Source organism: Pithys albifrons, chromosome 21 (genome assembly GCF_047495875.1).
Source record: "Pithys albifrons albifrons isolate INPA30051 chromosome 21, PitAlb_v1, whole genome shotgun sequence".
In the NCBI taxonomy this organism is placed as follows: Eukaryota; Metazoa; Chordata; class Aves; order Passeriformes; family Thamnophilidae; genus Pithys; species Pithys albifrons.
In genome coordinates, this window is record NC_092478.1 from 1,689,270 (window position 1) to 1,707,355 (window position 18,086).

At 43.5% G+C, this 18,086-nt stretch overlaps 1 protein-coding gene across 3 annotated transcripts in view; it reads right to left on the bottom strand.

Moving 5' to 3' along the window:
- The window catches only part of NCOR1 (nuclear receptor corepressor 1), a 60,970-nt gene that overhangs the window by 14,010 nt on the left and 28,874 nt on the right, over window positions 1–18,086 (bottom strand). For all 3 annotated transcript variants that reach the window (XM_071574955.1, XM_071574953.1, XM_071574954.1), the window contains exons 15-31: window positions 13,090–13,220; window positions 12,337–12,554; window positions 10,632–10,694; window positions 9,801–9,940; window positions 9,009–9,135; window positions 7,791–8,346; window positions 6,755–6,884; window positions 6,296–6,491; window positions 5,574–5,744; window positions 5,135–5,295; window positions 4,631–4,751; window positions 4,434–4,535; window positions 3,811–3,908; window positions 2,880–3,048; window positions 2,202–2,342; window positions 814–897; window positions 58–314 (exon numbers count right to left, since the gene is read on the bottom strand). In XM_071574955.1, coding sequence (XP_071431056.1) covers window positions 58–314; window positions 814–897; window positions 2,202–2,342; window positions 2,880–3,048; window positions 3,811–3,908; window positions 4,434–4,535; window positions 4,631–4,751; window positions 5,135–5,295; window positions 5,574–5,744; window positions 6,296–6,491; window positions 6,755–6,884; window positions 7,791–8,346; window positions 9,009–9,135; window positions 9,801–9,940; window positions 10,632–10,694; window positions 12,337–12,554; window positions 13,090–13,220 — 2,865 coding nt within the window. The remainder of the gene's footprint in view (window positions 1–57; window positions 315–813; window positions 898–2,201; window positions 2,343–2,879; window positions 3,049–3,810; window positions 3,909–4,433; window positions 4,536–4,630; window positions 4,752–5,134; window positions 5,296–5,573; window positions 5,745–6,295; window positions 6,492–6,754; window positions 6,885–7,790; window positions 8,347–9,008; window positions 9,136–9,800; window positions 9,941–10,631; window positions 10,695–12,336; window positions 12,555–13,089; window positions 13,221–18,086) is intronic.

Here is an 18,086-nt window from a genome sequence, read left to right on the forward strand (position 1 = left end):
GAACTGACCCACTACTGGATGTCCCTGCATGAGTCTAATGAAGCTTTTTGTATTTACCTGAGATATGGAGCCTTCTATGATTGGCCTGGTCGTCTGCACCATTTCAGGAGTCTTGCGACTCTCTTGGCTTAACAGGTCCTGTCTTGGGATTTCATGGATGGAACGACCCATTTCTTTTATAGTGGTGACTCCATCGTATGGTTTCCCCTTAGTAATGGCTCCTTCAAATGTCCTTATGGGAGGTGACTCTCTCTTTATCTGTTTAGGGTATTTCAAACCTTCTTCAAAACTTTCAGCTGTTGCTCTTGGTGTGCCTTTTATAGAAAGAAAGGGTCACATTACAGGTGTCAGTAGCTATTAAGTCTCTTTTTTCATAGCAGAGTAACTACATCTCAGAATACTGTCTATGATAATGTACCCTGAAGACTAAAAAGTCTTCACAAAAATGATACTGAACAAATAATCAATATATTACTGAAAGCATCCCAAGTTATTTCAGATGCTGAAATAAAAGAAATAGCATACATCTTCAGAGGCCTGGGGAGTTGTTAGTGTTCATTTGAAAACCAGAAAGTACTAATTATCAAGTATTCATAACAGAAAGTCTTTTTTCCAGTAAGAAATAAAATGCTGTGTTTACAGACTAGGTTTGAAGACAGCACAGCAGAAATTTATGCTCTAAAAACATGTTTCATAAAATAAGCTCAACCTTTAATACTGCTGATATTACCATTGGTAATGAGTTTTAAGGTTCAGAAATCCAGATTTTTGAGGATGTTCTTAATGTTTGCTGCTAAACTTGCACTACCTTACCTTGCATTATAGAGCCAGACAACACTGTTCTCTCCTTCAGTTCAGCGTGTGGGCTCCCCCGAGGCAGTGCACGGCAGATTAAACCTAAAATTAACATGAACATAATTTAGAGAATTACACAAGTGTTAAAAAGCCCCTCCAAAGCAACAAACCCCTCCTTCTCACCCATTAGAGATTGTATCTGTACCATGGCAGTGCCCAGAAGGCCAAGCCTCAGTATGTCAGGCATTGCAGCAACATGTTATAAACACCTCCTGCCCTAAAACAATAATCTTTCACTTCAAGTAGTTGTTCTGTTGCATTCTTGCAGGTTTTAACATATTTAGAAAACAGAAGGTGTTCTTCATAATTAAGCTTAACCTTTGTTCCAAAAGCAGTCACTGCTTTTCTTACACTTTCTTTGCCTAGAAAGAAAGGTGTTCATGGTGGAAGTGGAACAAAAAGGACAAAACATCCCAAAATACACCTCAGCATCCTCCAAATTAATCAAAGTTCATATTGAATCATCTGGGGAGAGAAGAACTTGCTGTTCCTGCAGTAAGAGTCTAAATCAAACCCTCAAAACCTCCTAAGTTCATACCGTTTGAGGACAGAAAATGTGTCAGTGAGGAGATACAGCATAAAAGTATCAGAACAGCTTCTCAGGTGCCAGAAAAGCCCAAAAATGAATCAAATGCATCAGCAACTTAAAGGTAACACTGAATTCCTGTATACAGCCTGCAAATCTCTGATGAACTTTTACAAAACCTACCCTTTAAGGCTACCCAAAGATAGGACAAAATGCACTTAAGGAGTAAGACACTGTAGTTGAGGCATGAAACACTTTCTTGCATTTGTATTTTTACAAAACAATCAGAAAGGTTACATAATGGCCTGGCTTGACCCCTGCAGGCTTTGTTTGACTATAGTTTGCTAAAACACAGTGATATTAGGGCTGCCCTGAGGCAGGATAGGGCAGCTGTGCAAGTCAAAGAGGTTTATTGCAGGAATGCAAAAGGTCAGGCCAGTGTGACACCAAGTGACTCTGCCAATATTTAACTAAGGGATGTGTCAGAGTCTGTGCTGGTGTGACCTGGTGTCTGAGCTCCACAGGACCTGCTGGGACTGTGGGGAGTCAGTGACATGTGTCAGAGGTGCTGAGAGGAGTAAGTGCCACCTGAAGGACCTGTAGTTGTGGTAACACACCAGCAAAACAGAAAGGAAAACTTGTACCTGCTCCAGTCCTTTTCCAGCACAGTTTACCTGCAGTGTTATTGCATGGATTTGGGCAGCAGTGGAAGATTTACATCTAACTTCTCCTTTGTCTGCTCAGTGAGATTATCTAAATAGTCCTACATCAATGCAGGAGGTTTAATGAAAGATAAACCCCTTGAAAGCAGCTGTTTTACCTTCCAGCGGTGCAGACACCGGAGACTCCCGCAGAGACATCCCCTGCTTTATATTCCCTTCCATTGTATCGTAGGTTCTCTTCAAACCAATCTCATGAGCAGTTCTTGGACTCCTCGTTCCTTCCCGGACATTTTTGATGGCTGGCAAGATGTGCAGGAGTGTGGTTAGGAAATGTGGACAATAAAAGAAAGGACACGTGAATATGACATTAATGAGACAACAGGTCATGAATAACAACACAACTTCAGTAGAGTATTGTGACATTAAATCTCAATACTAAGACCCTTTATCAAAAATATATTTGATCAGTTACTCATTTATCAGGACTGCAACCAAAGTTCAAATTTAAATGTTACATTTATTTTTATTTTAACACAGGTATTTTTAAACTTGGTTGTTTAACCTTTCACAATAAAAATATTCCATGACAAATAGGAAACAAATGGCAAAGGAATAGTTTAACTACATTGTAAACACAAAGTACAGGAGACTTTTCAGAATACAGGCACAATTTCTGGATCACTAATCCTCATACCCTCAAAACCAGCCCCCCAGTGACTGAGGTTTACCCCCACCCACCTGGAAGCAGAAAAAGCAGGAACACTTCAGGTATGGGATATAAAAGCAGAACCTGCTGCAGCCTTGACCTTGACCAGGTACAATATACAAATACTCACCATCATAGGACAAAATATGCCCACTTTTGCCTTCATAAATGACATGGCCTTTGGCTGAAGCTTCCTCCCGGCACTTCTCTGGGCTGGTGTCCTCTGTGGCCAGGCGGGTGATGGTTCCCTTCAGCAGGGCATCGGCGGCGATGCCAGGCTGGGACAGCGCGGGGGTACCCTGGGGGCAAACCCAGCACACAACTCACAACAGGGCTAGTCATTCAAGGCAACAGCAGTAAAGGGGGAAAAACAAAAACACACTACATTTTTTAGATATAGTATGGCTGAAAACTTCTGCCTCTATTATTAGACACTAAACTTAAATATGAGTAAGATTATTTGTAGGTAATTTCCTACCTTGTTAAAAAGAAGAATAAGGAGGACAATATTACCTGTATTTCACAACCTGGAACATCTACCCATAAATACCATTTGGGGGGAAGATAACATATACCACACACCTAATGGTGCCATTAGGTTTCATTCTGCCCAGAGAAAAGAAGCCTCTCAGAGCAGAACTGATACTGTTATCTCTGCAGCTCAGGGACCCCAAACCAACCAAAACAGCAGCATTTAAAAAATGGTGAGATGAAAGGGCTTAATTTACCTTTTTGGTTTTAAATAGCATCTGCACCAGACTGGCTACAACTGGTTTCAGTATTTGAACTCAGGTGTGATGCAATTTTCATAAAAATTGTTAATGAGCCTTCAGTTTGATTTACCAAAGGCTCTGAGGGTTTTATTTAAAAAGTTTAAAGACTCATCCACATGAAGATGAAATCATGCTAATGCTGACTTCAGCAACAGTGGGATTTGAACATCTGAGGGAATTAAAGGTTCCTACTCTGTGATATTTACTTTTTCAGACATGCAAACACATTCACAGTGACAGTTTAAATGTGCTGTTTTGCTACAACCTTCTCAGCAAAGGGAGAAATACCTGAGTTATGGAGCCTCTCAAAGAAGGAATGGTCTCAACAGAAACTTTACTGGTTGGAGTTCCTCTCGTTATACTTCCTTCCTGAATTGTTGTGGTACCTGATTTGAAATATTAAGTCATTCTGATAAATAAGACATTAAAAAAATAGCCATTCTACTTGAAATAATTAAAAACTCCCACGAGAACTGTTGGTTTACACTAAATTTCAAGGGAAATTTCAGTTTAAGACCATAGGCTTTTTCCTCTTTTAACATAGACCTTTACAGACTGTCCTTTACAGGATTAATTCAGGTAATTTTACAGGATTAATTACTATTTAGTTTCTGTTCTTTTGATGGTTTGGGGTATTTCACATGTATTGCTCTGCATATGCTCTAGTGAATAACTTAGTTTTGATACTGCCATGTCTTGAAACAAATATTTTAAAGTGAGCCCTGCAGAGAGGAGGAGTCAGCTACAAATACACTGGTCTTGGAAAACAGGGAACAGGTTAATCCTGTAATCTTACAATACTTATATAATCATAGAATACTTTAAAACAATACTTCAGCAGTTTGAGCTCTAGATGTTAACTGTCTTGGTTCTCTCAGGCTCTGACAGAGTTTCCTAATGTGTGACTTTACCTCTCACCACACTTTCATGTTGTGCCCTGACCAGGAGTCCCTCAGGCTGGGAATTCTGGCTTCTGGGAGAGAATTCCTCTTGTTTGATATAGGGCAGGGAAGCTATTCAGGAGAAGAAAAAGAAAAAGGTTGGGTCTTTTTCTTTAATTATGAGTCATTAAACAGTCTATAATCAAACACATGTCAGCATTTCTTACCAGGTTTGGCTGACTCCTGCTGCCTTGGCAGCCCAAGAGATATAGAACCCACTGATGGCTTTGCAGTCTCTTGGGCGTAGGAAGCTTGACTGTGGGATGTTAAGTAAGTGCCAGGTGTTCCCTGAAACAACAAATATATATTAATTCTTGTTTCTGGAAGGAAGATTCACATCTCTATTTAGAGAATGCTAAAACTACTCTAATCCTATCTTACAGTGCTACAGTACCCCTCTGGAAGTCTCAAAGCACACAGCACCATGAGTGCAGAGTCACTGTAGTCTGGAGAGGCAGGTCACCTCAACTGGACACCCCCAACCATGCGCCCAAATGGGAGTCACTGCAGCATGTTCTATTTTCCAAATTCCTGGACTTTTAATAGTGGAATGTATAGGTAGGTGTTAAGGGTTAGTGCTGTGAATCCATAACCAAGCACAAGAAGCCAAAGGTTGGAGAAAGGACAAAAACATGGATGTAACACAGATTTTCAAATAATAATTCTCTTACTTGTGAGATTGAGCCTCCCATGATGAAGGAAGGTTTTTCTGATGGCACACTGGTTTTGGAGGAAGGAATGAGTGGTGGTGGAGGCCTGGTGGGTCTGGTTGTCGGCAGGCGGACGCCTTCAGGTATGTTGGTTATCACCTGGTGAGGTGCTGGCTGGAGAACTGGAGGGGGAAAATTGTACATTAAACATTGCAGTGGGTTTGAGCTCTACAAGCTGTTAGAGAGGCAGGAAGAGCAGAAATAGCACAGTTCATCTGACAGTTTCTGAGGGGAATTGCCTCCCAACACCCAAAATACAGAGCAGCTATTTACATGCACACACAGAAAACAATGTATTTACCCATGTTAATTCACAAAGAGTTTAGAGAATAATTTGATCCTACATCAAGTCCAGCTTCCAAAGGAGGACAACACATCACCCTGATGTTCCAATCTTTACCTGGTGGGACACTGTAGCGAGCTGTGTTCATCTCGGGCTGGGGAGAGGCTTTGTTGACTTCTCTTGGAGACAACCTGTAGGGTGATGCTGACCTTGTTGCTGTATTTTGCACTTGTGCTTCCTGTTCTATTCGCTTGACCTCAGCATAAGGCATGTAGGCCACTGGCTTTCCTGTGAGTTATGAGAAAGAGAAGAACCCTGTGTTACAAATTGGGAGTTAAAAGGTTACACTTGCATTGTCCCAGGACACCTGTGAGAACGCTGACCCTCTCACTCAACACTGGACAGGTGAGAGAACACTGACCCTCCCACTCAGCACTGGACAGGTGTGAGAACACTGACCCTCCCACTCAACACTGGACACCTGTGAGAACACTGACCCTCCCACTCAACACTGGACAGGTGAGACAACACTTACCCTCCCACTCAACACTGGACAGGTGTGAGAACACTGACCCTCTCACTCAACACTGGACACCTGTGAGAACACTGACCCTCCCACTCAACACTGGACAGGTGAGACAACACTTACCCTCCCACTCAACACTGGACAGGTGAGACAACACTTACCCTCCCACTCAACACTGGACAGGTGTGAGAACATTGACCCTCTCACTCAACACTGGACACCTGTGAGAACACTGACCCTCCCACTCAACACTGGACAGGTGTGAGAACACTGACCCTCTCACTCAACACTGGACAGGTGAGACAACACTTACCCTCCCACTCAACACTGGGGCTCTTGGCAGGGCCACAGGGGCTCACAGCACTGCGATACTCCATGTCCAGCTGCTCCTGGCGCTGGCGCTGCTCCTCCAGCAGCGCCGACTCGTGCATGGCCTTGATGTGCCGCTGGTACAGGGCGTAGCCACTCACTGGGGTGCCAACGGGCACAGAGCAGGGGCTGCAGGAAACCTGCAGGCATGGGAAGCTGTTAACATCAGGGGCACCAACACAGGCACTCACAGAAGCAGCTGTCCAGCTCCATTGCCCCACTGCAGCGGCTCAGTCTGTGTATGGGTGGTTTTAAGCTGTTAGTTTTATATTCGGTTCTGCTTAACCTACTTTTCCCCAAAAGAGACAATAATAAAGCAAATTATATATTTTTTCATTTGTTGCATGATTTGTTTTTGCTTTAGTGTTGTGATTAGTTTTAGGGACAAGAAACACTGCCATACCATAGGTGGGATGACAGCAGCTCGGTGGTGAAGCTGTTGCAGGTCCATCTGCCCTTGTTTTATGGTGGATGACACCAGTATTGACCCAGTGGGATTTAACAGTGAGGGCTTTGACTCTCTGCTGAAAATACTGGAAAAACAGATAGAAGGGAAAAACATCACCAAAAGTACCAAGATTAAACATATTAAAAAATGTATAGGCAGAATTCTCAACTTCAAAAAGTCAACACATTTAATGAGCTGGACAAATAGCTAAAAAGATCAGATTGTTGTGTTTTGCCCCATAGCACTTCTGGCAGAATAGGCAACAGATGTTGCTGTATTTTCATAATACACAGAAATACCAAAATGAGTGTTAGAATGTCCCATATCAGACATTTATCTGTGCAGCGCTGCAACAATACAACTTGCCTAATAAAGAATGCTTTGTAGAAACAGCATGGATAGAAAGCAATAGACAGATTAATCCACAGAAAATAGAGCAGTCTACAGCACCCTACAACTGAATAATGTCACATGGAGAGCTAAGACATTTGTGGCAAGATGATGTTTGAAGAGGCAAGAGAGAGCAGAAACACCATCACCTGCACTCTTCCAAGACCACATGCACTACATGACACTGGATACTTTTGACATTTAACATCTCTCCCTGGTACTGCGTGTATATTAAGACCAGTGAGAGGGAGGGGGCATTGGCTGTGATGCTGCACTGAGGTTACACAGGAACTGCACCAACAGAATACTGAAAAGACTTCAAATATTCTCAGTGGTGTCAGACATCCCCCAGAGACAAATGGTTCCAAAACTCTATCACCACAGAATTTTTTCTTAGCAGACCCTTCCTCTGGCTTTTCATTAAAATTTTAAATCAGCATTTCCCTCTGCTGCACTTCTGCAAAGAACCATTAGAAATTCTTTCCATCGTAGAAACCTTTTACAAGTGTTGCTATTGATGATAATTTTTGGATTGCTGTCAAGTAAAATCACTTCTTAAACCATCTCTTATATATGTCAATATTTGAACAATTCAACCCACCCTTGTCTGTCTGGCTCTCCATCAACCTCCTCATCAGCACTACAGGTGGCACTCGAGTCATTGTCTGAATGGGATTCTTGTCTTGCTGCATTAACTTGTTGTGACAGACTATAATCCATTTCTTCTGGTTCTGACTTTTCCTTGGGTTTCTCCATCTCTCTCTCTTTGGTATCACTCTCTATTTTCACTTGAATATTTTCTGGTAGCCTCACTTCAGTCTCTACAGGTTCTACTTTGGTATGAACTGGAAGAGTAATCACAGGCTTAGCTTCAACTGGATGGCTCCTGCTGTCAACCTCCATGGGCTCTTCTGCCTCATTGGTTATTTCTTCCTTAACCTGTGGCTCAGGGTTCTGAGTTTCAGCTGTTGATACACTTTGAGCTGGCAGGGAGGGAGATGTGCTGGCTGCAGGTTTAATGGCAGGTTCTGGCTCTGCTGGGGCCTCAGTGGTTACTTTCCGAGCAGCACTTTCAGGTGGAGTTTCTTCACTTGGTTTAGCAGGTTCTGCTGGAGTTGGAGATGGAGCACTTTCTGTATCAGAACTATTTTCAGCACCTGGGAAAAAAGTGTTTTGGCATAAAGATACAATATTATGAGATCTAAGAAATTGGGTGCAAGAAGGATCCATCTATTTTAACCATCTGCAAAATAATTTATTTCAACTTTTTATAGAAATGGACAATTTGCTGAGTTACACTCACACCCACTGCAACTAAAAAAATACCAACAAGTGAAAAACCAAATCCCCAACACTTAGGCATATGCTCTCATTCCTTATTTATGAATTCTACTGCCTTCTGCTCTACAAAAGATCAGCCAAGACTGAATGATGTTGAGTGCCTATAATTATTAGCAGTTGCAACCAATAAATACACATGTAAAAAACTACACCAAAAATCCACCACTTGAATTTGCTTGTCTGAAGCTTTGCATCTATTTGACTGACATATATATGATACACATTTGATTCACCTTGTTTCAACACTCTACATAACAACATAATCAAAGCATCTCGAAACACTAAGAGTAAAATCTTTAGGCTGCTCAATACTAAAAATGCATTTTCCCCCCAGTGAGTTCCAGTTGTTGAAATCCAGCTGAAGGGCAGCACTGGAGCAGCACATCATGAAGAGGAAGCCAGTGCTCTGAGCTTGTAACTGGCACAAAGTTCAGATTCCTTTCTGTGCACACACAAGTTTCCTTCCCAGAAAAGTTACCTTCACTGTCTTCTGGGTTCTCTTCTTCATTAGATGCTTCAATATCCTCATCCTCCTGAGCTGACACGGTCGAGGCCACGCTCTCACACTGGGACACATCTCGCTCCTCCCGGGGCCTTCGCGAAGACTGAGCGAGACACAGCATTGACAGTGGACTGAGAATTTGCAAGTGTTTCTGCCTTTTACATGCATTCCCCTTTACCAAGCTGAGGTTGCAATGTAAGACAGAGAATCTCTGTTTAGCCCAGTCATTCACAAGGGGACACTTTGAGCTTCAGGCCAGCTTTTCCTGTTCCCAGTCCAAACAAGTTTCATGGCGTGTCTGGGGCACAATAGAAATACTGCAGCTCTTCACCTCAGTGAGAGAAGACTAGGATAACACTGCAGTTTAGAGGATTCCAACACACAGGATTCAGTTTAGATGCCCCAAAACTGCCAGTTCCAGGACTTCTACCAACTCTGCTGCTCTGTTTAGTAAGGTCAGTGTCTACTGCATTGCAAGGAACTGTTCTGCAGTGATGACCTGAACATGGAATGTGGTTTGCAGAGCACCAAAGAGCTCCTCAGGCTCCAGTGTTTTATCTGACAGAAAACTTTATACTGCATTTCAAGGCAAGCAGTGATCAGGATCACAGGTCAGAGAGCACCAGCTGCCTTTTCTAGGAGATTTATGTCACAACACAATAAACAAGTAGAAAAGGAAGTGGCGACTGCAAAACAGGCTCAGTGAAGTGTGATGAATGACTTCAGAAAGGTGCCCAGTTTTCTCCTGCAAAATGTTCAATGACTCACCTTCTGTTTGTGCTGTTGGAGGAGGCTGTCCAGGTTGTGTCTCCTTTTATAGTTGAAGTAGAAGTTCTTACACTGAGCTTCACTTTTTGTCCCAACCATTTTGGCAATGGCTGCCCAGTTCCGGCCGTGTTCCACTAGACCTGTTCAAATGTACAGGAACCAATATTTACTATGACAAATAACTCAGCTATCCAAACCCTAATAAATGGAACAAGAATGCCAGGGGGAAGGCAAGATACAGGAGAACTGTGGTCCTTGAGAGAACAACACTGTGGCAATGTATTTGGTAACTGCTCATGTGGTGAAGAAAAGCTGTGTCAACCCGAGTGGCTGCTAATGAAGCCTTCAGCTTAACCCTTTCTTGTTCCCAACATGTGACACTTCTGCAAAAATATTGGTTTTATGCATAAAAGCCATAGGTAACAGTATCTGCAAAATGAACAGGCAAGTTGCAAACTGCATTAGCTTTTCTGTTAAAAGAATGTCTTTTACAAAAATTTCTTTTGTATCTTACACACACATTACTTTGAAAACTGTCCTATGACAAACACCTTCACATCTGTTCCAAAGTCTTCCATGAACCAGGTACAACATCACACAGTTGTAAGTAGTCCACATGAAAAGAGACAACATGAGTCTCAAAAATGATTTTGTCTATTAAAGGTGTTTGCTTTTTCCTTTTTTAGAAAAAAATCAACAGCAATTTTCAAATTATTCATTCAGCATAGAGTTGGCAAAAATCACAGCTACTGTATTCAGTAATTCAGCAAATTCTTGACATTTTGCAAACACTAGCATGCAGAAGGAAGTGAAAAGCTTGACAAGGTTTACCTTTCTTAGCAACTTCCATTTCCTCTTCTGTCCAGCGGGATGTCTCCACAGGCTCTGTAGAAGCTGAAAGAGAAACAAAGACACTGAGCAGAGACCAGGATTCACTATTGTGGCACCAATTATGCATCCCACAGTCAACAAATCTATTTATATTATGGCTGGCTCAAGTCACTGGGGAAAGCTGCTCTTGTCAGAGGGAAGCAGTCAATCTCCATCAAACCAAATCAGAGACAGAGAAGGAACCACCACAATCTCAGCAGAGAAAACTGGTCAGAACTATTCTGCCCACAAAACTATGATGGTTTGTCAAGGAAGACTTGTAAGTAACTTAGGATTTATCACTACAATTTTATTTTAAATGCCAACAATTACCATCAGCTATCAAAAGCAGCAATCCCACATGCTACAAACTAGTTCAATCCTGTTTCACTGACTGCTGTGGGAAGGACTGGAATGGTTATTTACTGGTTAGAGGGTGTCAAGAAATCCACTGCTCTTGTATTAACTGAGTTCTCCAACTGGACAAATGGAGAAAAATAAAACAAACCAAAAAAAGCAAGTAAAAACACACAAGAGACTAACTATGATACAGGGCAAAGTGCTTTGCATTCACTCCTCTGGATTTTATATAATTCTGTTTAAATTTCTGAACAGCACTGACCTGCACCAGCCTCCAACTCCTTTCCATAAAACCTGCCATTGCACACAACACAGACCCTGCAACAACTTCTCTGAACAAACAAGTGGGACACTGTAAAGGAATTGATTCACCAAAAAACTACTTTGTATTTTCCAGAAAATCCTGTAAAAATGGTTAAAAATAAAACAAACTCAAAGCAGAAACTGCTACTGCCTCAGTCCAGCTGCTGACAAAAAACCCAGTGTATCAACTGAGCAAGAAAGTCCACCACAATCTCTGATATTTACAGTTACACAAGAACTAATTTACCCACTTACTCTATTCTTTAGGACATTCAGAATATCTGAGCAACAAAAGAGTTGTTACAAGCTCCAGAACAGTAGCTGCCTGTAACAGCCCAGCTGAAGCACAAGGAGCAGCAAACTCTGCCACAGCAGAGCACTGCAGGGAAAAAAACCTGTCCCACCATCCTGGATAATTATTTACCAGCCACAAAGTATTCTGGTACTTCTGCACCACCACAAATTAGGTCAGCCTTTTCCAAAATAAACTCAGAGCTTGTGTTGTGTTTTTTAACCATATGACCCAAGAAAGTAACATTTTATTTTAAAAAAGTCTCTTGCCATCTAATGCAAAAACAATGACTTGCTAAGATGTGTGTCAGGTTATGAAACTCCCTGAAGTACTCAAATAACAGATCTCCTTATTAACAATATTTTCTGACAGCTAGAGCCTGTAAGTCAATCTGTGTCACAGGCACCTGGATCTCTACAGACCCACCATGAACCTGCACAGAGAGAAAAGGTGCTTACCACAGAACAGCTGAACTGTCTTTCCAACCCCTCACACGGTTCTAACAGTCACCTGACCACACATACACTATTCATGAAGTCACACTCGTGAAGTTCAACAGCTCTGCACAGTCACAAAATCATAACCAGGGCTAAGAATACAGAAGTCACACTAAGCAGAAAACCAGGAGCGCACTGATGCCAGAGAGCAGCCCTGTGTGGGCGAAGAGCTGAGGAGCAGCTGGGCCCTGGGTGCCCTGCAAATGGTACTCACAAGGTTCTGGTGGGGGTGGGAGAGGCGGGGGAGGCTCCTCGGTGGCTGCAGCAGCAGCAGCGCTGGCCTGGGCAGCCTCGTTTGTCATGGACCTGGTGATTCTGCCCTTGCGCCGCCCTTGGCTGTTGGCGGTTTTGCGGCCCCGAGGAGCCGCCTGCTCCCTTTCCTCTGGTTCCTCTGGGGCAGCTTCAGCTTTGTCCTTTTCTTTGGTATTCTCTCTGGGAGTAATTAAAATATAATTCAGTCACATTCAGAGAGCCACTGTGAGCAGTTATTCCTGAATATCAACATACAAAACCGCCCCAAATACCCCAAACAAAACATACAAAAAACCCCCCAAATACCCCAAACAAAACTCGTGAATCCAAAAGATGCCCTTAGTGAAACAGACTCAATTTACTGCCCAAACTTTGCTCCAGAGTAACACAGATGTGTGGTACCATCAACCTCAGAGAAAATACAAACACTCTGACAGAACATATCAAAAAAGCCCAAACCAACAAGATATGGAAATTATTACATGCACAAAACAATAATCCCATTGCTTTTTCCCCCAGTCTGAATAGGTCAGCAAGATAGAGGAATGTGCACGTCCAAAAAAAAGTTTTAATGCACAAAACCCAACCTAAACAGAAACAGTTTTCAGTGCAGATTGCACTGTCAGGCTAATGCAAATGCTGTTTTGTGCAAATGATCTTTGTACAAACCTGCAGTCCAGGGGGAATTAATGCATTTCAGTATATATACACTTACTTAGATTCCTCCTTCTCATCCTTCTCCTCCTCATCTTTCTTTTCCTCCTCTTTTTTCTCTGATTTGTCTGATTTTTCCTCTTCTACCTTTTCTTCTACCTTTTCTTCTTGAGAAGGACGAGCAATCTGTTGCTGCAACAAAATGGGATTTAGATGACTTGACCACACAAAGGTGCAGCAACTTGCACTCAGAGCAAGCAGCACCAGCTCTGATGCTCCTTCCCTCCCACTCGATAATATGGTTACAGTCACTGCATGGTGGTCAATGTAACAGTAGAATGTCTCTGCCAAAACCCATCACACCTCTCTGCACTCTCAAACAGAACAAACACAAGGTACTGTCTCCCAGATTTCCCAGGTCCCCTTTGCCACAGAATGCCCAGTTTCTATATATTAGCTACATATCCTCAGTACCTCTCCATTTATTGTCTCTTGTGTGTCTCCTGCCCCACTCAGATATGGTATTTTGTTTTATAAATTCCATGGAAACAGAAGTTGCTGGAGGTGACCATGTGCAGCAAATACACTGGCTGTGCTGAGCCACACTGGAAATGAACAGCTACGTTTTAAAGTGCCTGGGGAGGGCTGACAACACAGTAAGGGTGTTGCTCCTCTCCAATTTTATTTTTAACTTTGCCCACTTTAAAATAGTGAAACATGATATCTTACAACTTGGAAGCAGAAGGTCTTGTAGCATAAAAATCATGACCAACTCTAAGTCATCTTCTCAAAACTGTCATTACTAATTAAGAAATGTAACTGTTGCAAAAAATTGGGTCAGGAATTTTAGACTTACATTTCCAGTGAATTTACAGAAATAAAGTTATAGCCAAGAATTACTAAAAAACCCAACAAAAATGTCTCTATTGAGATGGCAGTTTTACAAGCACAGTAAGTGTTGTGCTTGTACCAATCAGATACCCACAGTTCATGTGGTAATTCATGGAAAGACAAGGACAGAACCACAAGGATAGAGAACTACAACATTGCTGTTCTAGGACTTCCTTCTCTCAGATTTTACAACCCACTGAAAAATTCCTCAAAATAGTCTTTTCTTTTTCACAGAGGAACCAACCTAGCAGTAAGTGCAGCAGCAGGTGTCACTGTTTCACTAATAAAATTGAGGCTTAAAATAGTCACAAAACTGACTTGGTTTTGACATTTTAATAATGTGAACTGGAGCAGAAACTCTGAACACTAACCATTATCATCTTGCTGCAAATTATTAGCATTTAGGATGCTGCCAGCACTTGATTATGCAAAAACTTCCTTCAAGTAAGATGTCAGAGACAGGCTAAGATAAATTATTTCCATTGTGCTGGATAGATTGGCCTGGAAAGCAAGGAGTTAAAGAACTGCATTTTGAGGAGAAATTTTTTTTTTTAAAAAGTATTTTACATCGAATCCATTTACAAAACAGTTGCTGAAAATCCTGTTCTTGCCTGGCTAACTTAAAGTCACCCTTATAAATAACTTGGTTCTCTGTTTCACGGTGCATTCATTGAACATGCAGAACCAACAGGCCAAGTGCAGGTGAAACACAAACCTGAAAGCAGCCGAAGCCTCACTCAGCGACGTACCTGCACATTCATCTGCCGGTTAAACCCTTCCCTGGGCCCCCGAGGGGACGGGCTGTGCCCCGGGGCACGAGGGCAGAGCCCACCCTGGCAGCGACATCACACACTCTTCGGCACAGGCTGCCTGACCCAGCAACGTGTTTATTCCAGGCAACCGTGTCATGCTGCCACTTAAGCTGCCCCTCTCACTCACACACACACACACACACAGAGCCTCCTGATCCACCGGAGTCACCGGAGGTGATCCCCGCAGGGCAGCGCGGATCGGCCGCCACACACACACACATTGCTGGCTGCTCACATCAGTGAGCACCTGCTGCCCAGGCCAGGGTGAGCACACACACTCTGCTCTGCAGGCAGGAGAGTAGCACAGCAGCACTGCCCACTGCCTATGAGCACAGCAGCACTGCCCACTGCCTATGAGCACAGCAGCACTGCCCACTGCCTATGAGCACAGCAGCACTGCCCACTGCCTGGCTATGCACACAGCAGCACTGCCCACTGCCTATGAGCACAGCAGCACTGCCCACTGCCTATGAGCACAGCAGCACTGCCCACTGCCTGGCTATGAGCACAGCAGCACTGCCCACTGCCTGGCTATGAGCACAGCAGCACTGCCCACTGTCTATGAGCACAGCAGCACTGCCCACTGCCTGGCTATGAGCACAGCAGCACTGCCCACTGCCTATGAGCACAGCAGCACTGCCCACTGTCTATGAGCACAGCAGCACTGCCCACTGCCTGGCTATGAGCACAGCAGCACTGCCCACTGCCTGGCTATGAGCACAGCAGCACTGCCCACTGCCTGGCTATGAGCACAGCAGCACTGCCCACTGCCTGGCTATGAGCACAGCAGCACTGCCCACTGCCTGGCTATGAGCACAGCAGCACTGCCCACTGCCTGGCTATGAGCACAGCAGCACTGCCCACTGCCTGGCTATGAGCACAGCAGCACTGCCCACTGCCTGGCTATGAGCACAGCAGCACTGCCCACTGCCTGGCTATGAGCACAGCAGCACTGCCCACTGCCTGGCTATGAGCACAGCAGCACTGCCCACTGCCTGGCTATGAGCACAGCAGCACTGCCCACTGCCTGGCTATGCACACAGCAGCACTGCCCACTGCCTGGCTATGAGCACAGCAGCACTGCCCACTGCCTGGCTATGCACACAGCAGCACTGCCCACTGTCTATGAACACAGCAGCACTGCCCACTGCCTGGCTATGCACACAGCAGCACTGCCCACTGCCTGTCTATGAACACTTGTTTAGTCAATTCTGTGATATTCTAGAACAGTTTAGGCAACATTTTGTAAAAAGTCCTTTCTAGACCTATTTGAAGACAAAACCACATGAGAGTTTAATTAGCCTTACACCTCTTCACATCCTTAGTCCAGCATTCAGCTGCTCTCAAGTAAAAGCCCCCACAGTGAAACCCGAGCCAAGCTGTGCTCACGACATTCTCTGAAGGATTTCACCATCGTTACTGTGATTAGTATCTTCTGCATTGCAATACTCCACTTGCTAATTTACAAAAATATATGAACTCTTAAGAGTTTAAGCTGAAGCACCTGTCATTGGCATGAGCCCTTCCTGGAGCACCTCATAAATCTTACACGACTTGTGTTTGCCAATCAGCAAGAAAGTTTCAAGTTGCTCCTGAGAGATATGAAAAATATCAGCTTCAAACAAAGCTGGGGCACGGGAGGGGGAAGGGGGTGAGCTGCATTCTGCAGCTCTGAGATAAAAGTGCTGCCAAGCCAGGCAGCTCAGCCCTCTCAAGTGCTTTTTCACTAGCTGTTACAGATGTGCCATTAATAAAATTGAGAAATACAAATACAAGTTTTCATACTGTTCAATTCCTTACTATAGTGTTACCAATCATGCTAACTACAATACTTCTGAATTCAAACTAAATTTCCCATTTGGAATGCTGAGAGTGTTCCCTTGAGTTGGCAAGTACCCCTCAAGCCTCTCCACAGTAAGAGCCTGGCACTCACCTGCACCCTCACCTGAGCACACATTAAGCCTGTTGCAGTTGCCCAAAGTTTAGTGATCTGCTGTGGAACTTAATGTGGATCAACAACCAGCACATGAGAAGCACAACTCTGCTAAAATTCAAAGAGCAAGGAATGTGAGCTGAACAAACCTTCAGTGTTCCAACCCATGTATGAAGTTACTCATATAAATCAGCACTCACAGGTACAAAGTCAGGCAGAGCACCTTGGGCTTCCTTTCACAGTGAGTGAAGTTCACAAATCCGTGCCCTTGAGTCCAGGGCTGCAATTAAAATCCTCCCGGTTTATATACACGTTACCCAAGGAAAGCAGCTACTTATGGACTGAAAAGTTCATCCAGATTCTGAATTCTACCAGTTCCAATATTCTAATTTTATTAATGTGAAAAAGACATTTATACATGCAGTAATGGCCTTCTGAATATCTCAGAACTTCCAGTTACATTGCACTACAGCTGAGCCAGTTCTGCCTCCTCACCCTTAGAACAGCTGCAGGAGAACAGCACACAGCAAGGACACCACTCAACATGTGACACTGGCTATGACCACACCAATCTCACTTTATAATGGAGTGGGACATGGAGCCATTTCAGGTGGCAGCACTCTCTGTGTTCAGTGTCCACAGTGATTGTCCACACTGGACAATCTTCTTTATTTCCATCTTCCTTGCATTTGCCACACATCCAGACTCCAGCTGCAATCCTGCCCCATCACCAGCCAAACAACTCCCTTCTCCTATTAAAATGCAATACTAGGCTTAGAAAATCTACTGGTAAAACCCAGCTGATTTCCAGTCATTTCTCTGCCACAGCTGTTCAAACTGGCCACAGCAGAAGCTCCAACTAAATGACAGTGACCTTATCCCAAGCAATCCATGACTTTGGGTGCAGACAAGTCAGTCTCCCATGAATGGCTCCCCTTATAGAACACCAGGCCATGATTCAAAAGATTTAAGTACAACAGCACCACAGAAGCACAACCCAGTGGCTGTTTCTGTTGAGCAGGATCAGCTTATCAGTTGAGGCCACTTGCAGCAATTTTATGTAAAAAAAAAATACTTTTACTGGGACTCTCAGAAAACTTCAGTATTTGGAAAGAGGGCTCAGGCACCCCGAGGTACAATATTTTCTGTATTTGCTATTTTGCAGTGCAGATTTGTACAGTCCCAAAGTTCCTTTTTTTGCTTGCTTGTTTTCCAATATCCACATTAACCCTGGTAGCTCAGCACATGTATTTATATGCTTTGGTACATAAAATGCTGTTCTTTTCCACTCCAAAGACTTCCCAATAAATACTTCCTGAATCAGCAGAATTTTTTACTTGAATGCATCAAATTGGTCTCTTTCTTCTAACTAGGAAGTTCCAGTTTGACTTTGAGCCTGACCACCAAATAAAGATCACTATT